This window comes from Pelodiscus sinensis, chromosome 1 (genome assembly GCF_052426305.1).
Source record: "Pelodiscus sinensis isolate ZL-2025 chromosome 1, ASM5242630v1, whole genome shotgun sequence".
In the NCBI taxonomy this organism is placed as follows: Eukaryota; Metazoa; Chordata; order Testudines; family Trionychidae; genus Pelodiscus; species Pelodiscus sinensis.
The window spans coordinates 133,294,744-133,318,740 of NC_143052.1; the positions used below are offsets into that span (position 1 = coordinate 133,294,744).

Below are 23,997 nucleotides of genomic sequence, written 5' to 3' on the forward strand. Positions count from 1 at the left end.
CAACTGTAACAAATGAATAGATCTGAGAGAACAGGACTGCTTTTTAGACCACAGAATTTTGAGTAACTGAAGTCTTCATAATCAAGCATGCAGTACACACAAAATGCGCAAAAACCTATGCTAATGTACATGCAAATTAGAATTTAAACACACAAGTCAGGAAATGCCATCTAGCTTTGCTTTTGATGCATCAAACATCATAAAATGCTCTAAAGCATGTACCTCCCAGGTACCCACAATGCGCTCTCAGATGTGCTCAGAAGGACTCTTTTCCTCAGCCACAAATAGGAGTTACACAGCATGCACACCCATGTGTGGACTACAAATTAGCACCACACGTCTTAGAGAACCTTCAGTTACAGTAAAGTAACCTTCTCTTGCATCTTCCTTACAGCACTTCTGCTAACATGTCACAGAATGGTGTTTGCTGTTTTTTGCAACATTCCTATCTTTTTGGTTCAGATTCATTTTGTCTTCCACTAAAATCCCCAGATCCTTCAGGGCAAGATCAAGTTTGAAACTGACCTTGTTTTTAAAATTCTCCATTTATTTCCTGTGATTTCACTTTTCATGAAAATGCACCTATTTCTAGGCGTTTGTACAGATATATTTAAATATGCAAAATTAAAAATGAAATAACATCCACCCCTAAAAGCTTTCAATTCAGATAAAATCCAACTTGTAAGATATAAATTAATTAGCTTTGCCCTATGTCATGGTCCTTGTTTCTCTCCCTCTCCCACCTCCTCATTCTTTCCAGTGGCAAGGAAATTCTGAGAGAAAATGGGTCATTGCTGTAATTGCAGAATCTGCCACTAAGAGGAGCACTGTCTGCACCTTACCCTTCTGGAGGTTTTTCAACATGATTTCTGTAGAGTACATCAAAATAGCTCTCTGGAGCATAATAATAATAATGCGGTGGGTTACAATTTCAAAGGACTATACTAACACTAATTAATTGGAAGGGAGCACCTGCTTTCATTCTTGCTTCCTGTCAGCATTGGTAAAAGTCAGGAACCTGGGTAAACGATATAAACATATTCAGTTTAAGGGCGATGTGATTATGAAAAGCATTTTGTACATAACTTTCAACGATACACATCTTAATCAGACCCATTTGGCTAAGTGCATGTAAATTGATTATGAAAGATTTTCAGGACTCTTGAGAACTGTGTTAAATTATAACACAAGAGCATTTGGAGAATTCATGCCGAGGCATAGTAAATGATGATTGTAATGGATGCTGACCATGAAATCTATTACTTTAATCTCCAGTATTTCAAACTGACATTTTTCTTTGAAGTAGCAAAGTTTGTCTTCTCCCATATGTTAAGCATGATTGTGAAAGGCTAGCGTTAGATGCTTGAAAGATCAAAGAAAAGATATTTTAAAGGAAGACTGTAGTTTGAGTATTGACTGTGAAATGATTATATTTAGTAACCATGTAAATGACTCGGAAGACTGTTATGAACACTTTGTTTTTATTGCATTAGCTCATTGCACAACAAGGTATTATAAATCTTAATGCTTTGAACACTAGTAAGGGGAGCAAGTACGCCAGTGGTGTAAATCAGTGGAGCTTAATCAATAGAATTGTGTTGATTTACACCAGCTGAGGAGCTGGCCCTGGATATTTCCACTTCATTCAGATAAAGCCGGTTGGATCTGTCTTAGGCTACGTCTAGACTGCAAGCCTCTTTCGAAAAAGCGTGTCTAGACTGCAACCAGTACTTTTGAAAAAGCAAGCCGCTTTTTCGATAGAGAGCACCCAGGCAGTCTGGATGCTCTCTTTTGAAAAAGCGCAGTTTGCATTACATAGTATTTTTTTTCGAAATAGCACTTTCGAAAAAAGGCGTTCTTTCTCATAAAATGAGGTTTTCCACGGTCAAAAAAATAGCCGCGTTCTTTTGATTTACTTTCGAAAGAACGCGGCAACAGTCTAGACGCAAGAGAAGTTTTTTTTTTTTTAAAAAGGCCACTTTTTTCTAAAAAAACCCTGTAGTCTAGACACACCCTCTGTCTCTAGGTGTCTCTTTCAGTCTCTGATTATATCCCTTTAATCTTTGTCAGTCTGTAATGCCACCATCTCACTAGTATTTAAGTACTGGATATTGATGATTTTTTAAGAGAAGTCCCTGTTTTGAAGGATGATCTCCATTCTCTTCCATCCAGTTGCCAGAGGGGAGCTCAAAAACTCTGCACCCTCCTGAGGATGAACTGTGCAGCAGCTCCCAGACCTCATGGAAAGTTAGAATTAAAGAGGATACGTGGCATTATGCCAAGTCCCAGAGTATGTGGATCCCTTTAATAACCTTAAATAGTCAATGAATCGAGTGTAAAGTCCTCTGTCACTCCTGACAGCATGGAATTAACTTGAGTTCCTCCTATGTTTATTGCAAACCCAACTCTAATTCAGCACAGTGTGAATATTCTCTATCCTGTGATTTTATCTGTAAACGGTCACCTTCCCTTGTTGAGACCAACTCTGTCTCAGAGCTTGTCCAGGGGGAGAGAGTTAGTGTAACTAAACCCTGGTAACTTTCCCCACAGCTGCTGCTTATTATTATTTCCAACTCTGCCATGTGCACCTGCTCAAGTGTGAAGGATGATTTGTGTTCATTATTCTTTACCTCCCTATAGACCGTGATTGTCATGTCAGTATGAGAGTACGATAGGCTTCTTATTAGTTTTCAATCCTCCTTTGAAATGTATATAAGACCACAATGGTGGTTTTGGTGGTGGAGGTGGAAAGAAATTAGAGAAGAAAACCAGCACATGAAAACAGGGGAACTCGGAGATTGCTAAGTCAGTGTAGTAAGTAGAGACATGAACAAAAAGTATTAAACAGGGTTGCAGTTCTGCATCACAAATGGTCACAGAATTATGGAGGGCAGAGATCATAAAGATTGTCTAGCCTGTCTAGTGATATAAACTCCTCAGCTCTCTTTTTTGAATTTTTGAGTTAAATACCAGAGCTAGGGAGAAATTTCCTATTGAAAGATTTTTTGTGGCTGTTTTTGGCAAAAAATAGAAATTCTTATGAAAAAAAATTGTGTTTTTATTGTACATTTTTGCTGACAACCAAAAATATTTTTGGTTTCAAAATGAAAATTGTCAATGAAAAGCTGCTAAGAGGAAAATATGACAAACAGTAAAAACTTGTTTTAATTGAAATATTTCATGAGAACATCTGTGTGACTAGAAGATCTATCAGCTTTGCACGCTCATGTACTCCATTCATCACATAAGGGTCACTCCTGCTTCCATGTAGAGAAACTGGGCAGCCTATGAAAAGAGACTAATATTGAAGATGGCAGGACTAACTTTGTCTGGGACAGGAGTAATAGGGTCGATGCTTCCAACATCCATGCAAAGACTTTCTAAAAAGCAGCCATCCACTTTAGAGATATAAAACCAGAGTGAAAGATGGCACTGAACTTATTTAATATTTTAGTCCTCATCTCAAATTCAACTCATCATGTTGTTAGCTCAGTACAGAAAGTAGAATTGCTCTCCACTACATGGGGCTACATGGCTTTCAGACCCAGAAACGGAGAAATAAAGATAATTGCTTTCTTTAAGTTAGCCAGACGCTCCATGTCTTAAACAGTGTGGTGGTTGATTAGTTTATGAAAGAAATTATTTATACAGAAACTAGTGCAATGCAGCTCTGATCCTTATTTGGGGCCTGTCAGTGATCCAGCAACACAATCATAGTAATAATAATAATAAAAAATGATAGAAATCCTGCAAAGTGCTAGGTGAGCACTATTGATTGTCATTGAATTGAAAGGGAAGCTGCCCAACACTTCACAAAGATGCTTGTAACTTCACAGGACCAGGCACTGAGTAAGATTCAAAATGGACTGGACACAGGAATAAAAATAATGTTGGCAATTACGCTATTGAGCAAAATTCAATAGTTTTGGTAAACAGATCAGCAGCTGATAATCAGAAGTCTCTACATATAGTTAATAGTATTGCACATTTATGAGGGTTTTTCATGTTCCTCTGATTTATGTATTTAGGTGGCTTACCATGGACCAGTCCTCAATTCTGCTATAGCGATTGCTGTGTCCTTATAGTTTTGTTTGAACTGCACTGTACAATGCAAAATTGTAAACCTTAACATTGTCACTTGCTACCATATCATCATCAAACTTCTTACTGTCTCTTGTGGCTTTCTAACATAACTACAATCCCCACTTTGTTCTCCTTGTACAGGGTTATGCATATGTCAGCCAGGAAGGGGCGTGTTGTGGAAAATGTCAGAAGACTATGTGTGAAGAGCAGAGTTCATGGTTTCGAGGGGATGTAGATGTTCAGTTGCACGAGGTAAGGTCAAGAGCTACATGCTGTTAACGATGTGGTCAGTCCTCCTTATTAGGAGATGGGACAAAACCGTTTTTCTCTTCTAGAGGAGAACGAAAAGGTACAGGCTGCTTATTGCGTAAGGCACAGGTTGTCATGTCCATGTTTAATTAATTTTTAATAGTAATACCAATTCAAATCCACATTATGAATTTAAATGAAACGGCACAGTGCTCCTGTGGGTGGGTGGGGGGCATAATTATGCCCAACTGAGATACAGAGTGATTACAGCTGCGTGTACAACTATGGAGCTAGGGGTCCAACTTGCCAACACATACTTTCACCAGCTGAGAGAGCACCAGCACAAGTCTAGATAGCAGTGCAGTTGCAGTAGCATGGGTGGAAGGTGTATTCAGCACGGTTATGCTGGGCCTGCACTGCTGCTACCTGTGCTACCATGACTACACAACTCTTTATAGTTGCACTAGCTCACATTGAGCTAGAGGGAGTGTATGTACACAAGCGGCGAATCACACCTCTCCCTTGTTGCATAGACATAACATTGGTGACTTGCTCACAGTCAAGCAGCAAGTCAGTAGGAGAGGCAGGAATCAAATACAGGAGTTTGTATTTTCCAATCCAGTGCTCAAAATACCAAAGTTTCTTAATATTTCTTAATATTTTAGGGTCGGTTAACCTGTGCCAATGATAATGCACTTGGTTTAGATTTATGGATTGTATGAGAAGAAAGATTTAGACTCATAGAATCATAGGGTTGGAAGAAACCTCAAGAGTCCATCTAGTCCAACCCCCTACTGAAAACAAAACCAACTCCAGCTAAATCATCCCAAGCAGGATTTTATCATCTAGTTTAAAATCCTGCATGACACAGATCATAGATCATGATCATGAATTCCTGCATGAAGCCTATAGCTGTTGGAGCTAGCACATATCTCTTAGAAAAGCCTCCTGCATGTTAGTGACATGAAGACAAGATAAACAGGAAGACATTAAGCCTTCCTAAAAAATCATTTATTCAGCTAACTATATGAGTTTCTCTCTTGCCTTAAAAATAGTTTGTTGCTTGGAAGTGAACCATTAGGCTCTGATTTGGTAAAAAAATTAAGCATGTGTTTAAATCTAATTAAAACTGATGAGACTGATGAGATAAATAAAACCCAGGCTCAGAGTTGAGCAACATGTTTTGGACAAATCATTTATTCATGGAAAAACACAGTTTCAGGTTGAGCAAAACTATTTGCAAATTTGCCACACATTAGCACAATAAAACAATGGGGGTTGGTGCTAGAGTTATCAGTGGACTTAGATGTCATTCACAAAAGAGGAGGAGGAATCCCCTTTATAGACCTGTGTCTAGAGCACTCAGCTGGGATGCAGGAGTTCAAGTCTCTGCTCTGCATGACATAGTTGGGGATTTGAACTTTGTATAAATAATTATTCATTGGAACAGGGATTGGAAGCTACTTTCCCCCTCCCAAATAAGTCTCTTGACCACAGAACAGTAGGGCACAAAGATGAGCAAATCCATCATGTTTGCTGGGGTTGTGGATGTCATCCCCAAATTTCCTTTGCTTTTAATAATAGAAAGGCAGTTTAAAGTGCCCCAGAATAAAACAAATCATTTCATTTGGGATCAGAATGATTGTTTTGTTTTACTAAGAAAATTGATGGGGGCGGGGAGAATGAGACAAACCAAAACTTGTAAAATTTTTTTTGGTCAGCCAACTAAAAAAAAAGAATATTTGGACCACTCTTTCTGTGCTTAACCTTAGACATACATTCTAATGAGTTGCTGAATATGGTCCCTTATGTTTCTCTCCTAGGCAATCTAATTTCAAATATTTTGGGCTTTTTTGCCTTTCAAAATGTAAACATTCCTTGTTGCTTCTGAAATTTGACACAACACTGTAAAGTAAAGCACAGAGACTGCACACATGATTCTGTTCCTGAAGTTATAGCCTTTCGTTATAAAACACGCAGCCAGATAGCCTCAACATTCCTGCAGGATGAGCACTGTTGAATAACAACGATCTGCTGTAAAAACACACTCCCTTCTTGCAGATTAAGTAGAATTTAATGGCATCAGAGAGCTGTTAAACTATTAATGTCCGCTGTCCATAAATGTGGGGTGTGGAATGATGTGCATGGAGTTTTTCCTAGCCTTCAAAAGTCAGATCAGTAATACTGAAAAGAAGTGGGGTTTTTTTTTCTTGATAGCGCTCAGTCAATTCTGGCTGTAAATATCTATCTACTCTTTAATATTAACAAATGTTGAAGCACCACCCTCTTTCCTTTGCATATATGTAAGATTAGTACAAAAAGTTGGTAGCAGTATACAAAACACCATGAACACTTATTCATCTGTAGGCCATCAGTTCACTCTGAGGTTAGATGCAACCTAAGATATTGCCATATGAAGTCTGTTTGAACTGAGTAGCTGGTATCAGTGTGCTTCAAGCAGGATGTCTGGTTATTTGCTGGCATGCAGCAGTGCAGGGACTAAATGAGGATGGAGATAGAACTGTGGAAATAACAGATTTTTTTGTTTGCTGATAATTCTGAAAAACTGAAACATAAAATCTGTTTTGAGTTGAACCGAAAACAAATTTTTCTGAAATTTTCAGTGAATCAAAAATCCAGAAAATTTTTTTTTGGGTAGAACACTTTGCAATCTGATGTCAAGTATTTTGTAACCTTTAAAACTTTTTAAAAACATGTAAAATAAAAGCCCATTTTGAACTGAAAAATCAATATGTTTCATTTTGAAAATGTCCAAGCAAAACTCTTTTTGGCAAACAGTGCAGATTTGGCGAGAGCTCTAGATGGAGAGTGACTTCTTTCTCTCGCCATTAAAAAGGGTGGCCCAGAGTTGAAGTGCATTTCTGGGGGGGTAGTACGAAGAAGCCAGGAATGCGGTGGTCACTTGCTATTATTCTGTCTTCTCATAATAACATTTTATTTTCAGCATCCCATTGACTAGAAGTTGTTTGCAACTGTTCCAGAGAGTTCAATAGTAAATTAATAGCTTGAAAATAGAAATAAATAATAAATGAAAAACCCATATCCCATTTAAATGAGCAGCAGCTACCCCATTAATTTGCAAAGGAAGGTAGATAGTGGTTTTCTTTTCCCCTTGACTTATGTATTTCTTCAGCCTAATCATTTTTTTTTTTTTTTTTGCTCTTAACCCTGTGGACCTTGGCAAGCCTCTGCCTGCCCTAGTAGCATTAAATTGCTTAATCCTGTGCAGTGGTTGGGGATCAAAACAGTAAGGAAGGAAAATAGTAAGTTAAATATATTAAAATGCTTGATCGTCCATTCCTCCGCTTCTCCTCAGTTTAAAACAGATTTGCTAAACTGCTTTGGTGGTACAAAGATAGCTATCTAGCAATTATTCAGTGCTAACTTTTAATTGCATTTATTATATTGAAAATCAGCTTCTTTTCTTAATGTTGATGATGATGATTACAATATAAAAGCTCAAAAGCTCCTCCCTCCATTTTTAAACAGAGGGCAATCCTATATTCTAATATCAGCCTCTGCTTTACAAACCAAGCTTTCCAAGAAACATGCTTTTCTCTTCTGATGTACCAACTAGTTTAAACTATAGAATCCATCTATATTGATGTGTATAATTATGTCTCTTTCTACCATGTTTGCCATTTATGCTGAAATAACTCATAACAGAAAAATGGACTGATTTTCCCAGTGAAGGTTGATGATCTTGTTAGTATAAGGCACTGAGGGCCTGGTTGTCATTTACATTAAAGTCCCTTGACAATATGTTAGCGGTGTAAATTGGGAGTAAATTATAAAGGTCCTTTATACTACCAGAGTGGTGTAAAAAGGGCCTTTGAGTAAATGACTATCAGATTAATATTTATCAGCCTTTTAAATTAATATTTCATTTTTAATTTGAACATGTTTTGCAATGAATTTTACCTTTATAGATTTTGCTAGATTTTTCTCAGTTGAAAAGCAACAAATTCAAATAGCTCATGGTCCATAAGCTATAATTATGAGGAATGATTTATTATGTATTTATTTTAATTTGATTTTTTCTTAAGTGTACCACAGCACGTGCCTCATAGTGATAGGGGGGAAATCATTAAAAAAAATCCTTCCAGGTGCTTGGTGCTTCCTCACCTCTCATTAAAAACACTCTCATTCCTAAAGCTAGATCTGTACGTTGCTGAATAAGGGCCAATGTCACTGGGAGTTAATCTCCTGGCATTCTTACAGGATCCAACCTTTTAGATCTTTCCCAAGAAGTCTAAAGAAAGAGTTATTCCCAAAACATGTCCATTCACATGATACATTTCACTGCTCTCAGATGCTAGCCCCCTGCCACTCTCTCCCCCACACACACTGCAGTGGCCCTCATCACTTGGTTAGTATCACTCCTTGGCTTTCCTGGCTTGTGCCTGGCACAGAAGGGAAGTCCATTTCATCGTCAGTTCTCGTCCCAAATTTCTGAAGTGATTCTTGATTATTGTGAATCTTCCTTCACTTTTGGTGCTTCTGCCAGTTCAGGTTACAGTCACAGAGGAAAGTCCCACTCCTATCTGGCACCTTTACTATTATATAGCTATAGTAATATTCAGAATTTGTATGACACTGTCACAGGGCAGACTCATCACCACGGCGCCTCCTGCCAGTAGCACTGGGAATTAGCTCGTATCTGACCACTGGATGCCTCCTTCTAACTAGTGTCTCTCTTGTCAATTCTGGACCTGAGTCCCTCCCAGACCGCACGGTGTCCTTTTCAGGACACGGCCCTCCGGCAGTGCCCACTCCAGTGTCTGTAGGCCCTTTCTGGTGTGTGTGTGTGTGTGTGTGTGTGGTGTTTTATCTGTAGTCCTGTCTCTGCACTCTGGGGACCTCCCCTTCCAAGGAACCCCAGATTTCCCTGTACCCACTTTCCCTCAGTGACCCACTGCTAGTCTCATCTAGACTCTGTCTCAGGGTCAAACTTCAGCCTGTAATGGCCACTCATCATTGGCAAAGGAGTGTGGACCTGCTGCCTCTTTCTAGCCTAGCTGTCTCCCTGCAGCCCTAGTACTCTCAGGCCTTGCCTCGGGCCCTGCAGCCTAGGAGTGAGGCCAGGCCAGGGCTGCCCAGCTCTGCCTGACTTTCCCCAGCCCTGCTCTGTCTCAGGAAGCTGCCAGCTTCCCTGGCAGCCAGGTCCCTCCTGCTACCCAGCTAGAGCAGGAGGGAGCTAACCCTCCCTCCTGAAGCCTTTACTCATCTAGCCCCAGCTGGGTCCTAATTGGTTACTATCTGCCACCACTGTGGGCTTTGCTCTCAGCCCTCTTCCACTGTTGGGTTTTATCCTTAAAGGGCCAGTGTGGGGCAGACACATTAGCTCTTCAAAGCACTGTGTATAAATATACATTATCAACGTTAGATTTCAGGGAGCCCATGATTCCAGTAGACAAATTTGGGATTGCACAGGGCTAGGTCTTTTTTTCTGGGGTATTTTGGTATCCATCCGAAGCGACATGATCTTGAGGATATCACTCAGTCTCACTCAGTGGCGAGTGCCACCACCCGTACTCGCCTGTACTTGGCCCCTTTCTCTATTCACAAATCCTTTCTGGGCAAACCACCTTACAAAAGTTTGTCTCAGTTGGGGTAAGTCTGAATTCCCACAGAATCCCTCCAAAATGGACAGATCTGCCATAGTTACTCTAAAGTCAGAACAGCCACTAAGGGCATACCTTCACTTGCCGTGCCAGAGATCGATGTTCTGGTATTCAATTTAGCGGGTCTAATATAGACCAATAAATCAAACACTGAGGGCAACTCCGGACGGTGCCTGTACTCCTTGCAGTCACAACAAGTAAGGGAAGCCAATGGGAGCATTTGCTCCTGTGGGCCTCCCTCTGTGTGAACGCCACCAAGCTTGGCTGAAGGTAAGCCAATTCTAGCTACGTATTCTACATAGCTGGAGTTGTGTACCATAAGGCAGCTTTCCAGGTCTACTGTAGACCTGGCCTAAGAGTACTTTAAGTTAAATCTCATACTTAATCTTTCAACACATAGTGCTTGGTCCCACCTCTTTATTTTTCATGCAGTTAAATTTCTCCAAAGTCTGTCACTGTCACCCCTAAATTCTATTATCTATTCAACAGTGTATTCCAAAACTTCACAATCCAGATCAGGGGTTTAGGGAAAACTGTGTAACAACAGGAGGGTCGACCTTGCTGAAAATTCTGGATGCTAAAGCACAGGGTATAACTGCTTTGTTCTGGGTTCAACAGCTTAATTAGATTGTTACTTTGATTATTTTTATGGCACCCCACCTTCTCTGTCCAGTGCGCACATGCTACAAACTCTTCCTCATGTTTATCTCCCATGCGTAGGTTGGCACAGAGTGGCGATCCCCCTCCAACCCTTGCATTATCCACAAGTGCATCCGAGTGAACAGTGACGTTTTTGTTCAGAAAAGGAATGTGTCGTGTTCTCACATGGATGCTCCCACCTGTCCATTGGGATATGAGTTGCGCTGTGACCAAATAACAAATTGCTGTCCCTCCTGCCGGTGCGGTAAGGATTCATGGCCTCTAATGATGCCATCAGAGGATTCGGGGTCTGTGGTTCTCTCACTGATTTTGTACCTCTGATTAGGAGCTTACAACTGCACATTTGAACAAATTTAATTTGAGTTGGCATGTCATATTGTGAATACTAAGGGTATCGCCTTCCAAACAACCCTGGCTTTAGTTGAGGAAATTCAAATTTGATTAGCTGCAGTGGCTATGTTATTACTTCCTCCTTCCGGATCATTCTTGTCCTCTCCTTGTCATCTGCTCCTTAAGCTGGTCTAGGAACAAGCTTGCGCAAGGCACCTGGAGGATAGGAGTAGGGGAGAGCAATGAGTGGGGAGGAGAAGTGCTACACTCTGCAGCTTGCAGAGCAGCTCTCTGGTCTGTACATGGGAAGCCCGTAAGGCCATGTCTACACTATGTGGAAGATCGACGTTGCCCCGTCTATCTTCCGGGGTTTGATTTAGCAGGTGTTGTATAAACCCGCTGAACGGAGCTCTCTCAGTGCTGGTACGCCTGCTCCTCATGAGGAGCAAGGGAATCTGGTGGAAATGTTTGCATCCGTCAGCCTTCTACTGTGTTGATGGTGCAGAAATGCAATGTAAGATACATTGAGTCCAGCTATGTAATTTATGTCGACCTTCCCATTTAGTGTAGACCAGGCCTAAGAGGCTTAACTGCTATGTCTTTGGGAAAAAATAGGCAGGTGAGGAAGATTCAGAAGGGGAATTCAGGTTAGCACTGGCAAAATTAGGACATCCCCGCCCCCAGCAGGTATAATGTCTGGTGAGGGCCAGATCTTGTCATCGTCAATGACATCACACTGGGACAGCTCCTGTTGACATCACTGGACATTGTACAAGGCAGGCTCAGGCTTATAATACACAAAACCGATTGCAGTACCATCAGTAATGCTGATAATTATATGCTTTCTTTTCCAGAACCTGTGAAAGGTTGTGTTGTGAATGGCACCATTATTGGGGTAAGATAATATTTTTATGTCAAATGCCTCTATGATATTTAAATATTTTCATGATAATTTGTCATGTATAAACTAGCTACTATGTAGCTACCATTTATAGACTCGTCTTCCTCAAACTGAAACTTTGCAAGTGTGGTCTCTTGGGCCGTGTCCAGACTCAGGGGTTTTTTCGGGAAAAGTAGCCTTTTCCCGAAAAAACTTCCCCTGCGTCCAGACTCAAGCCGCGTTCTTTCGAAATTATTTCGAAAGAACGCGGCTTTTCTTTCGATGGCGGTAAACCTCAATTTACGAGGAAGAACGCCTTCTTTCAAAAGTTCCTCTTTCGAAAGAAGGCGTTCTTCAATGTAAAGAGGCCGTCTTCGAAAGAGAGCATCCAGACTCGCTGGGTGCTCTCTTTCGAAAAAGCGGATTTCTCTTTCGAAAGATCCGCCTGCAGTCTAGACGCGATCTTTCGAAAGAGGCTCTTTCGAAAGATGCTTTCGAAAGAGCCTCTTTCGAAAGAAGCCTGCAGTCTAGACATAGCCTGGGTTACACTCTAGACCAGAGTTCAAAGAAATCCAATTGAATTCCTGGCTGTGCTGTGGATGACCTGTATGATCTTGGGCACTTCTTTGGTTATTGTGGTGGTTGGGGCCACAGTCATAGGAAAAAGATTGCAAGGCATATGCCGATAGATGAGACTTGCTCATCCCAGAGGAAGGAGAAACTTCCCTGGCTTCAGCCAGAGGTTAAAGCAGATGCATACAGGAAGGAAAGCACTCGTCCTAGTATCTGGGCAGAGGAGTGCTTTTCTTTCCTCTCTTTTAGTACCCCTCATTACTTGACCCTATGTCACCCTGAAGACCCTGACAAAATGCCTTTGAGGGAAAATTCCTTCTCCACTTTCTTGCATCTAGTGGCTGGTTTAACCCCATGCATGACAGTGAAAATGATTAGAGACAGTGGTTTTTTTGTAAAGAAAAAAATAAGGTGCCAGTAGTAGGGTTGCCAGATGGTTTAAAAAATACTGGACAAAGATTTGGAGTTAAACATCTGATCTCACGTATACCCAAAGCTATTTGTCCATTGTTTCTTTAAATCCATATTGTGACAGTGCCTCTAGCAACAGAGAATTCCAAATATGCTGATTGCTCTCCCTGTGCATTTAATCTAAACTTTAATCTCTCAATTCGAGGAGTGTCCATACGTTTTCCTCTGGCTGCTTTACAACTTTCTCCAAATTTACAACTTTCTCCAAATCTCTGTGGCCTTTCGAAGTACCTTCTACACACTGCAATAGGAACCCTTTTCAGTCTAATTTTTCATGTAATGAATCTGAACTACAGCCCTGTCATCATAACATTATTTCCTTCTGCCTAAGGGATTTCTTTCCCTACAGAAGGACATCCACAGAATAACACACAGTTTGTCACCACGTTGTGGGATGGGTTTCAAGATGTAATAGTTTTTCTTTCTTTAATTCCTGGTTACCTTCTCTAGAGTATATGCATCCGTATAGGGATTTATAGTGTCCAAATCTGGCTGCAATACTCCATGCAGACCCTAACTCTGGCCTTAGACCATGTGATATAATAATTACACTCTCATGCATTCTCCGCATTCCTTCCTTAATGCAAGTAAACCATTTATTTCCACCTGTATGTTGTTGCTAGCCTGAACCTGAAGTTCCTTGCATAAGGGGCTCATCTTAGTTCTTTGCCCCGCAACATACAGATTTGTCTTACAGTTTGTAGATCCAAATTGTACTACTGTTCTATTTGAGAGTGAGCCTTTTATTTAATAAAACAAGATCTGAATTCTGCAATGTGTGCCAGGGGCTTAGGTGACACTTGAGTGTTGACGAAACTTTGTGCTGGCCTTCTGCAGAGGTGACCGTGTTACCCTGTGTAAGTATTCCCATAATGCGCTCTGTACTTCCCACGTCCCCTCCCAGCATGCAGAATATAAAAGTGGGGATAGATATTCTGAGGTCACTGTTCTATGATTGTTCCAAAATCCTGGTCAGAAATCAAAATGGGGTATCCCCAGGACATCAATACTTCCTGGATTTCAATACTTTATGCTGGGAGTAACCACTGTTTAAATATAGGCTTCATGTTTCATTTTGTATCAAGGGAACATTTCCTCCATTAACTCATTCCGTGAATAGTTCCAAGTTTGGAATCTTTTACTACAGATCTGTTAGATTAGTGTGGCCTTTTGTTTTTCCTTAATCCCTTTCCATTTCTGTCTTATATCTGGTTACCAATATTATACTCAAGTAAGTCTATTGCAATCACCCCACTGTTTTAAATAATACTGCAGGCATTAAATGCAGACTTCCAAGCAGGTGGCTGTATTTACCAAATGGAATTAGTTGTAACACTCATCTGTTTTCCCAGGCTTTTATTGAGTGTCATGTTTGAGAGAGACTAGAGTAGTTTTTAGCTTTATAGGGGGCTATTTTGGTTGCATTACCTAACAGCGTGTTAGCAGATGTTGATGTCTTCCTATAAGTTTGTCCAGAGATTATTTGATAGGTGTATTCTACAAATTCACTCCATTCCCCACAATAAGCTCTGTTTGACAAAAATGTACTGCCAAGGCCTATTTACATGCTGATCTCAGAAGTAATTTATTCCAACTTCAGATGGTTATGTTGCAAACTTTAAATCCTGATAGAAACTTCCCAAAAGTTTGGGGGCATTAGAATCTGGGAGTTGGGTTCCAGCTTGTCTCTCGGGGTATGTCTACACTAGCCACCCTAGTTCGGACTAGGGTGGCTAATGTAGTCATTCGAACTTGCAAATGAAGCCCGGGAATTAAATATCCTGGGCTTCATTTGCATGTTCCCGGGCGCCACCATTTTTAAATGCCCAGTAGTTTGAACTACCTGCCAGGGGCTACACGTGGCACGGGCTAGGTAGTTCAAACTAAAGCTCTTAATTTGAACTACTGTTACTCCTCCTGCAATGAGTAGTTCGAATTAGGAGCTTTAGTTTGAACTACCTAGCCTGTGCCGCGTGTAGCTGCAGGCAGGTAGTTCGAACTACTAGGTATTTAAAAATGACGGTGCCTGGGAACATGCAAATTAAGCCCGGGATATTTAAATCCCGGGCTTCATTTGCAAGTTCGAATGACTACATTAGCCACCCTAGTCCGAACTAGGGTGGCTAGTGTAGACATACCCTAGTAAATTTAATTCCAAATTTTTTTCTCTCCCATTTGCAAAAAAACACTGATTTCAACATAAATTAAACTTTTTCTATTCTTTTCTACTGAAAAAATTTAATTCCTAGTAGGCTGGAGCTCCCATGAGGAATCTACAGTTGAGTATATTATTTCCACTACCACTTGGTGGCGCTTTTCTAAAAAGTGAACTCTTGATGGTTGGCTGCAGAAAAATCAGCTCGTGAAGAATGACTGCTCTGGAAAGCAGCCTCATTCTGTCATGTCTGTGTAATGATACAAACATGATCACTGGGTCTGTGAAAGGGTATGTCTATATTGCAGAGTTTTTTCTGGAAAAACTATACTTACGTTCACACTGCTATTGCATTCTTTCGACAGAAAGTCAAAAGAACTGAGGAGGTTTTCCAACAGCTGTAAACCTCTTTCTACAAGGAAGAAGGCTTTTTCTGAAAAAGCTCTTTTGGAAAAAGGCATGTGTGAACGTGGAAGAGAGTGTTTTTTCAGAAGATGAGGCCTCCAGGACAAAGCACAGGTGCCCTGGTGGCCACTCCATCCAAAGTAATCACAACTTAAATGCGAAATAGTGTTCAATGAATGTGGATGCTATCTTTCGAAAAAGTAGATCGCTTTTTCATTGCGCTTTTGCAGTGTGGATGTTCTTTTTCAAAAGAAGTTTTTCCAGAAGATCTCTTCCAGAAAAGCTTCTTCCGAAAGAAGTCTGCAGTCTAGACATAGTCAAGGTGGGGACACAAGGTTTCTGTTGCTATCCTCTGTCTAGACTGGTATTGCAAGATTTAAGGAGTCCGTTTCAAGCTGAGGTAAAATAGTTTGTTATTTTTAGTTTTAATAGAGGACCACTCATCATTGCAAACTGATTCTTATGTTTCAGGGAGGGAAACGCCTGATGTTGGATCAATGTACAAATTGTCAATGCAGCATCCAGAGGGGACTGTCTCTGAACTATGAATTGATCTGTCGGAAAACCATCTGTGAGCCCTGTCCCAAGGTGAGTGGGATTGCTCTCATCTAGGACTTTCCTGCTTGTGACTCCATGCAGCCGTTAGGTCACCTCACCTAGGTCATGCACCCCTAGCCTCAGTTTCCTAGGCCCACAGTTTCCCTTCTCAAAAATGTTGCCATATTGTCCGGTAGCCTTCTGCAGCACATTGCCATAGCTATCTGTGTCAGAGGTCACATCCTAACTATATTCTAAAGCCCCACTTCAGGAAAACATTTAATTTTCCGTAGAGCTAATATCCACAGGTCTATTACAATGGATACCTCAGCCTTCTTGCAATTTGGGAGCTAAACTAGACTTTTAGCCACTAACAGCAGACAGTGCCCATCCCCTGAAGTTCACTACAGTTTTATGTGCCCCCCTCCACAGCTGGTGGCTCAGCCAGACCTCTCTGCTGCAAAGCTTTTCTGAGGAAAATTCCAAAGTTTATTTCAAATTCCTGCCTAACAATTCAGCTTACTACCAAGTCTGTCTAATTCCCATCTGCTTCCCTCGGCTGCATTTGCCTTTTGGGGAAATTGTCCCCTTAGCTCTGCGTCCCCTTGGAGGCTTTTGGGGCAGCTGATGCCCATTCAGGGAAACAGTTATGCTGAAAAAAAGGTGCAAGCAAAAAAAAAAAAAAAAAAAAAAAAAAAGTCAGTGTCTTCTGTTTTCACTGGGAAGCTTGGCTGGCAGTTCTCTGTCTTCTCTCTCCCCATCCACCCTACTTCCCTGAGTAGGAAGGAAACTAGCAGGATTGCAATAGTCAGTTTCAGGGGCAAGCAGATCCTCCTCCCATCTCCATGATCACAGGATAACAAAAGGTCTGTATGCCAGCTAGAAAAATGCACCTGAATCCTGGTAGGTCACACCAGCAGCCTCCCTCTTGACTGCCAACTGCCTCCTGTCTTTGAGACATAGATGGAAGGACCAGACACAGCATGGACAATACCAATGCCAGAAGGGATAAAACAAATAGGAAAGACCAGGCCTCTTGACCTCTCATTTCTTTCGTTCTAACTGCCTTAGTCTCCATTTTATAAGTCTAGAAGATTCATCAGTATTCACCAGGTCAGATTCAACCTGCTGTCACTACAGAACATAAACACATATCTTTCTCAGTGATCAAGGTCTTGATCTTTCTAGCTGGGGGAGAGGGAATTTTTAATGACTGGCCACCTCACTTTACAAGCCATTTACGGGCAGCCACATATGGGCAGGTATCATGTCGCCCTCCCCTCAGCATGAAATTCTCAGACCAACCAAAAACCAACAAAAACATTAGGTACTGTCATCTGACACACTTTGTCCTTCCTCCTGCGCTCAATAGCAATTCTGATGGGGGTATCACAATTATGGTCATTCTCAATCTGAAATGCCCACTGCCTTTTTCATGGCTTCTCCCTGAGAAATATAGTGGGGGATACATACTTTGGCTTTTGTCCCAGAGATTAGATTTGCAGGCAAATTGGTTCCCAGTTCTCTTAGGCTAGGCCTACACTATAGCTTTTTTTTGGAAAAAGCTACGATGCGCTCTGCGCTTTGCGTAGCTTTTTCCGATTGCTTTTTCTGGAAGATGCTTTTGGGGCCAAATGACGGAAAATCCTCCTCTTTCAGAGGAGCCCTTATTCCTCGTAGAACGAAGTATACAAGGCTCCCCAAAAGAACATGTTTGGTCTTTCTAAAAAAAAAGCAGAAGAGCAAATGTGTTCCCTGGACGCAGCAGAGTGTTTCCGGGATACCTTTCCCGGAAAACCCCTGTCATCTAGATGTACCCTTAGTAGGAAGCTTTTTATGGAAATCTGAGACTATTCAGAAAGTCATTAGAAAAACAGATTTACAATTTTGGTTTCTGCTAGGCATCTCAGAATAGAATGCAGGTTCCATGGCAAAGTCTCTGGAGTAAAACAAAGAACAACACCGCTTGGCATGTGATTGCTAAAACAAGCAAAGGGTGCTGAGACAAGATCAGAAGCTGTCTTCACTTGCCCCACAGCATTCTGAATGACTCCCAACCTCCCTGTCTGGAGTTAGACCCCTGATTGGTGCCACCTTCTTTCAGTTTGGGAGCAAGTGGCTATCTACAACTTTAGTCAAAATGTGGTGAATGGGCATTTATTCAGAGAGGATACTCTATAGGTTGTTCAAGAATCACAAGAACAACCTTGTCCCATTCCCATGCTCAGGCAGCTCATGGAAATGCCAGGACATGACATTTAAATTCAGATCAGAGTGATATAAACCATTCGATATCAAGGGCTATTCTCCAATCTATTTGTAGCCTGATTGAAGCCAGACCTAATACAGCACGGTGACATGTCAGAAAAAGTTCTTAAAGAGCAAGCTTTGTTTTTACATTCCCATTTAACCACTACACGGACAGTTCTTCCATTTTGCATATGGATGTCTCCTTTTCACCCCCAATTCCAGTCATTGCCATTTAATTTTTGTGTATGCGCTTCTGAGGACTTTTCAAGGATTGTGGCAGCAATAATGTTGGCTCTTGAGGAAAAAGTAACTTTTATTTCTATCTGAACAATTTTTCAGATCAGGGCTTTGTAAGAGATATATAATTTTCCTCAGTGTGGATGTCCATAATTAAAGGATGATCTTGTTTTTCATCCTGGAGGCACACTGTTATGAACATCCCATGGTAATGGATCTGTGGACCTTAGTACAAAGAAGAATAGGAAAATATATCTGTGCTTACCTAAAACTTTCCTTTCTTGGGGTACATCTAGACTACAGGCTTTTATCGACAGAAGTTTTGTCGACAGATACTGTCGACAAAGCTTTTGTCGACAAAGAACGTCTAGACTACATCTAGTTCTGTCGACAAAGCAAGCCGCTTTGTCGACATGACAGTGTGTATGCAAAGGACAGTGTAGATGCAATAACGCCTTCTGTTGACAGAACTCTGTCGACAAAAGGCATTATTCCTCATAGAATGAGGCTTACAGCCGTTGACAAAACTGCTGAGTTCTGTTGACGTTATGTCGACAGAATTCAGCAGTAGTGTAGTCGCAGGTATAGTTTTCTCGACAAAAATCCACTTTTGTCGACAAAACCCTGTAGTCTAGACACATCCTTAGAGTAACATAGTTACAGATCCAGTCCACCCTGTAGACAAATGGATCTTCCAGAACAAAAGTAGAAATTGACATTGACTTGGGTTTGTTTCATTACGGGGGATTTCCCGTGCTCTGTAATGGGAGAAATTGTTGTGCTTTTTCCTCAAAGTATAGTTAATATAACCTGTAATTTAGCAAAGTGGAATGGAATTTTCCTCTCTGTAGATGTTATTTCAATAGAAGCCAGTTTCAGCGGGGAGGGGTTGGGCACATCCCCATTGCTAGTACCTACAGGCAGTCCCCGAGTTACGCGGATCCGACTTAGGTCGGATCCGCAGTTACGAACGGGGCCCTTCCTCTCCCTGGTCTCCAGCAGATCAGGGAGAGGAAGCAAAGCGGCGGAACACGCGGCCAGCTGACAGCCCAGATGCGTCTGGGCTGTCAGCTGGCTGCGTGCTCTGCTCTGCTCCCCCTCCCCCTGGTCTGCAGACCAGGGGGAGGGGGAGCAGAGCAGAGCAGAGCAAAGCGGCGGCCGCGTGTCAGCTGGCCGCGTGTTCCGCCGCTTTGCTCTGCTCTGCTCTGCTCCTCCTCCCCCTGGTCTGCAGACCAGGGGGAGGGGGAGCAGAGCGGAGCATGCGGCCAGCTGACAGCCCAGACGCGTCTGGGCTGTCAGCTGGCCGCGTGTTCCGCCGCTCTGCTCTGCTCTGCTCTGCTCTGCTCTGCTCTGCTCTGCTCCCCCTCCCCCTGGTCTGCAGACCAGGGGGAGGGGGAGCAGAGCAGAGCAAAGCCGCGGAGCCCGAGGGCAGCAGGATAGCCACGGCGCGTCTGGGCTGTCCCGCTGCCCCCGTGCTCCACGGCTTTGCTCCGGACGCCTGTGGTACAGCAGCTGGGGCGCTGCCGGTTGGTCCCATAGTGCCGCTCTGGGGCGCCACTGGACCAACCCAGCAGCACCCCAGCTGCTCTGCCCCAGGTGTCCCCAAGTCAGCAGCTGCTGAAAATGACCAGTGGCTGACTACAGGAAGGCCCTGTCCCGGGCTTCCTGGAATCAGCCGCTGATCAGTTTCAGCAGCAGCTGACTTGGGGATGCCTGGGGTTCTTAAGTTGAATCTGTATGTAAGTCAGAACGGGCGTCCAGATTCAGCCACTGTTGAAACTGATCAGTTTCAGCAGCGGCTGAATCTGGACGCCAGTTCCGACTTACATACAGATTCAACTTAAGAACAAACCTACAGTCCCTATCTTGTACGTAACCCGGGGACTGCCTGTATTATGATGTCTCAATGGACATTATTTCTCTATGAAAAGAAATGTTCAGATATGCTCAGGTAAACTCTCTTAGTCCCACTGAAGTCACTGGGTCTCAAGCACATGCCTAGGTGCTTTCCTGAATTGGGACCTTTTGTTTCATTCCAATTCCACACTGAAAGCCATTGACTTAAGGAATAAAATTATACTTTAGAGCAGGGGTGGGGAACCTTGTTTGGGTTGGGGGCCACTGACCCACAGAAAACTCAGTCAGGGGCTACACATGAGTGAGAAGCAACTCCCCTAAAAAAACCAACCCTCCCAAAAAACCCTCACTGACATGACCCCTGACTCAGAAGCAGAAAGACATTCCCCACATTCCCCACATACTCCCGAGCCTAGGGAGGCCCAAGCTACTAGATTTTGTGTCCCTCAGCCCTGTGGTGGGGCGGCGGAGAGGCTGAGGCACCAGTGCGGGCTCCCCAAGGCTGGACGGGAGGAAGGAGTCTTGAGCCTTGGGGACTGGATCCAGGCAAGTGGCCCCCAGGCCTTATGTTCTCCACCCCTCCTTTAGAGTGTACACTCTCAGGAAGGTATCAACCTGTGACCAGCCTTTGAAATTATGTCAATAAATGCAGCTAGCGTGCAGTGCTGCAAATTACAGTTGTCTGTTCATCAGTGTCATTTTATGTTATTTTGTGAACCATTCTAGGTGCATTTTTAAATCAAAATTTTGCGAGCAGACAAACTGAAAGGTTAGCAGTTCACCTGAATAATAATAATAATAAAGAAACCAGTGGGTTTTTTTCTGACCGTTCAATGGTAACTGTAAAAACATAAATGTTTCTATTTAAAAAAGTGTATAAATAAACATATGGATAACATACATATATGTGCTCATCTACAAAGTGTTTGTTGTCCTAAAAATGTTCAGTCTATCATAAGCAGCTGTTGGTTCAGTTTAGCAGCTGGAGAAGTTGTAGTGGGGCACTTTTATTGTCTTCAGACGTTAACTCAATTTCTTTCTAGTTTTCCTCTACCTCTTTCTTGCCCGTAACCTGCCTCCCCTAGCATCCGCTGCTGATTGATCTCTCTCTCCCCTGCTCCTTTCCCATCCTTCCCCTGTCGCCCTACTTGATCTGCCAGTTTTGCCATCCTTTTGATTGTCTTTTCCCACCCCTTTTCCTCTGCTAGTCTCACCATTTCCAGCTTCTCCAGCCCACTCCTCCATTTCTTTCCTTTACATTCTTAGCCCACCTTTCTCTGCTACATACTTCAGTCTTCCCCTCTGGCCTCATCTCTCCTTCTTTTGTACCGTCCACCAATTGCTTGGCCCTTTCTTCCTAGTCTAAGTTTCTCGTGCATCTTTGCAAGGTGTATTGGCTTTAGGGGTAAGTCCTACCTGATGCTGCTTGTCAATTTCATATATGGTACATGCAGTACCTTAGTGAGTTTTGTTCTCCTGTAGTCACTTGTGCTTCATGGCCCTTATTTAGCACCACAATTTTGCGGTTAATGTCAGTGGACCTGTGCATATTATACAAAGTAACATACAGATCGAATCCATGCTGTGTGCAACAAAATAACATCACAAGAGATAATGTCAAGCTTAATAAAGATCATTTTGCTAGAACGTGGCTAGCCAAGATTTTTAGAGATGTTTTGGTGAATGTGCTTTTGTTAATTGCATATTCAAAGCTGACATTCAGTTTCTGATTGAGGGTAGAAGAGTCCAGAGAATCAGAAAAATGCCACAATCAATGTACTTGCATTTTAGGGCTACCGGAGGGAAGAAAGCAGTGGTTCCTGTTGTGGGAGATGTGTGGCAACGTCATGTGGTATCAGGCTGAGAGATGGAAGAATCCTGTATCTGAAGGTCTGTTTTAAGCTTACCCATTTTTGGTGATTACCTGTAAATGCCATCCATGCTCTTTAGTTAGACAGGTATCTGCTGCAGACACAAATATTTTCAAAGAAATTAGAGATGATGTGAGCCCAAAGACCCCGAGTTTTGGGTTAAATCCAAACAAATATGAACAAGACAGAATGAATAAAGGTCAGTACAATATCTAGATCCATCAAAACTTTTCCTGGATTGATGTTTGAATTTAGTTGCACTTTTGGTCATAGCTTAATATTGCATCATCAATCATTTCATTAAGTGATCAGCGGCTATTGGAAATGGACCTTGAGCACCCCCCAAAGCATTAGAAGCTGTGTGCTTGTTAAAAAGCTACCACTGTGTCTTAGGAAAGAGCATGTATGTACCTTTTTTCACTAGTTTGATTAAGTTCTCATTTATGATCTTTTAAGAATCTTCCCATTTTAATGAAGGCCAGGTCTGCACTTATCCGGAGACCATCATTCTGGAGCTCAATCTTCCAGGATTTGATTTAGTGGGTCTGTTAAGGACCCACTAAATCGACTGCTGATAGCATCCCCAGTAAAGCTCCGAACTCCCATGGGGTCATAAGGGAGGCTGACGGTAGAGTTTCTCTCATTGACTTCCCACAGCAGGGACACTGCAGAAATTTGACTTAAGGGACATCAACTCCATCTACTCTAGTCTCATAGCTGGAGTTATGTATCTTAGGTTGACTTTCTCATGTAGTGTAGACTTGGCCTATAGTTAAATATTCATTTATATTTTTTTCCTTAAAAGATAGAACACAAAGCTGCAAACTTAGGGCCAAATCCTCAGGTTTTTTTGCTCACATTTTACTCAGTCCTTACTCAGAAACGCTCCCCTTGAAGTCCTTGGGAATTTTGCCAGAGTGAGGACTTGGCGAGGACATCGGGTTTTGGCACGTAGTAAGGCTTCAGGGTACGTGCTTTCTCACATGTCTACTGAGTACCATGAACATTGATGGCATCGTATCAATAAATGATTAAAACTAGAAGGTGTTATTGACGTACAAGTATATTTAGCAAAGATTTCCATGTTTTGTAATCCTCACTTCTGGGGCATATTAGTTGAATGACAATGAAATAATAATAGTCAGACTTTATAGTTTCCTGAAAACTGTGGCCTTCCAGGTTGTTTTTGTGCTAAGTTAACAGCTTTTAAATCTTTACAGCCGAATGAGACAATTCAAGATGGCTGTGACAGTCATTCTTGTAAAGTAAATGAGAAAAGGGAATTTATCTGGGAAAAGCGAATCACTGGCTGCCCTCCATTCGATTCCAGGAGATGTTTGGCTGAAGGCGTAAGTAATGAAATGGGTCCTATTTGAATGTTTCTGAGTAGACTCTGTCATGTTTATGGGTCTTTATATGGATCCCGTATGTTCATTAGAGATGGATAACCCACACCTCTGCTAAACTGAATCTGAACCCTTTTTAGGTTTAGAGGAGTTTTTTTTTTAAACTTAAATAATAAATGTCACATGCTCCTGCACATCCTGATTTCAGATGGAATCATGATACCATTGGAAAGGCTGATCTTGCAGTATTTCTAGCCCATCGAAAGCCAGGATGTCCTGGGGGCTGGAGGGAGAATGCTGATCTCTCAATGTTTCCAGTCCAGTTTTCAGAGCAAAGAGGTGTGGATAAGCATCTGGTCCTGAGTTTCAGCCATCACTGAAGTGCACATCTGTACGCATGACTTAGAGGCAGATTCTGGCCACACTTGAGAGAGTGTATGGAGCTGGG

General features: G+C 42.1%; 1 protein-coding gene across 1 annotated transcript in view; it reads left to right on the forward strand.

Annotated features, from left to right (window-relative positions):
- Window positions 1-23,997, forward strand: part of VWF (von Willebrand factor) — a 248,544-nt gene that overhangs the window by 210,197 nt on the left and 14,350 nt on the right. The window contains exons 44-49 of the mRNA XM_006128153.5: window positions 4,225-4,335; window positions 10,698-10,881; window positions 11,822-11,862; window positions 15,923-16,039; window positions 22,124-22,222; window positions 23,424-23,552. Coding sequence (XP_006128215.3) covers window positions 4,225-4,335; window positions 10,698-10,881; window positions 11,822-11,862; window positions 15,923-16,039; window positions 22,124-22,222; window positions 23,424-23,552 — 681 coding nt within the window. The remainder of the gene's footprint in view (window positions 1-4,224; window positions 4,336-10,697; window positions 10,882-11,821; window positions 11,863-15,922; window positions 16,040-22,123; window positions 22,223-23,423; window positions 23,553-23,997) is intronic.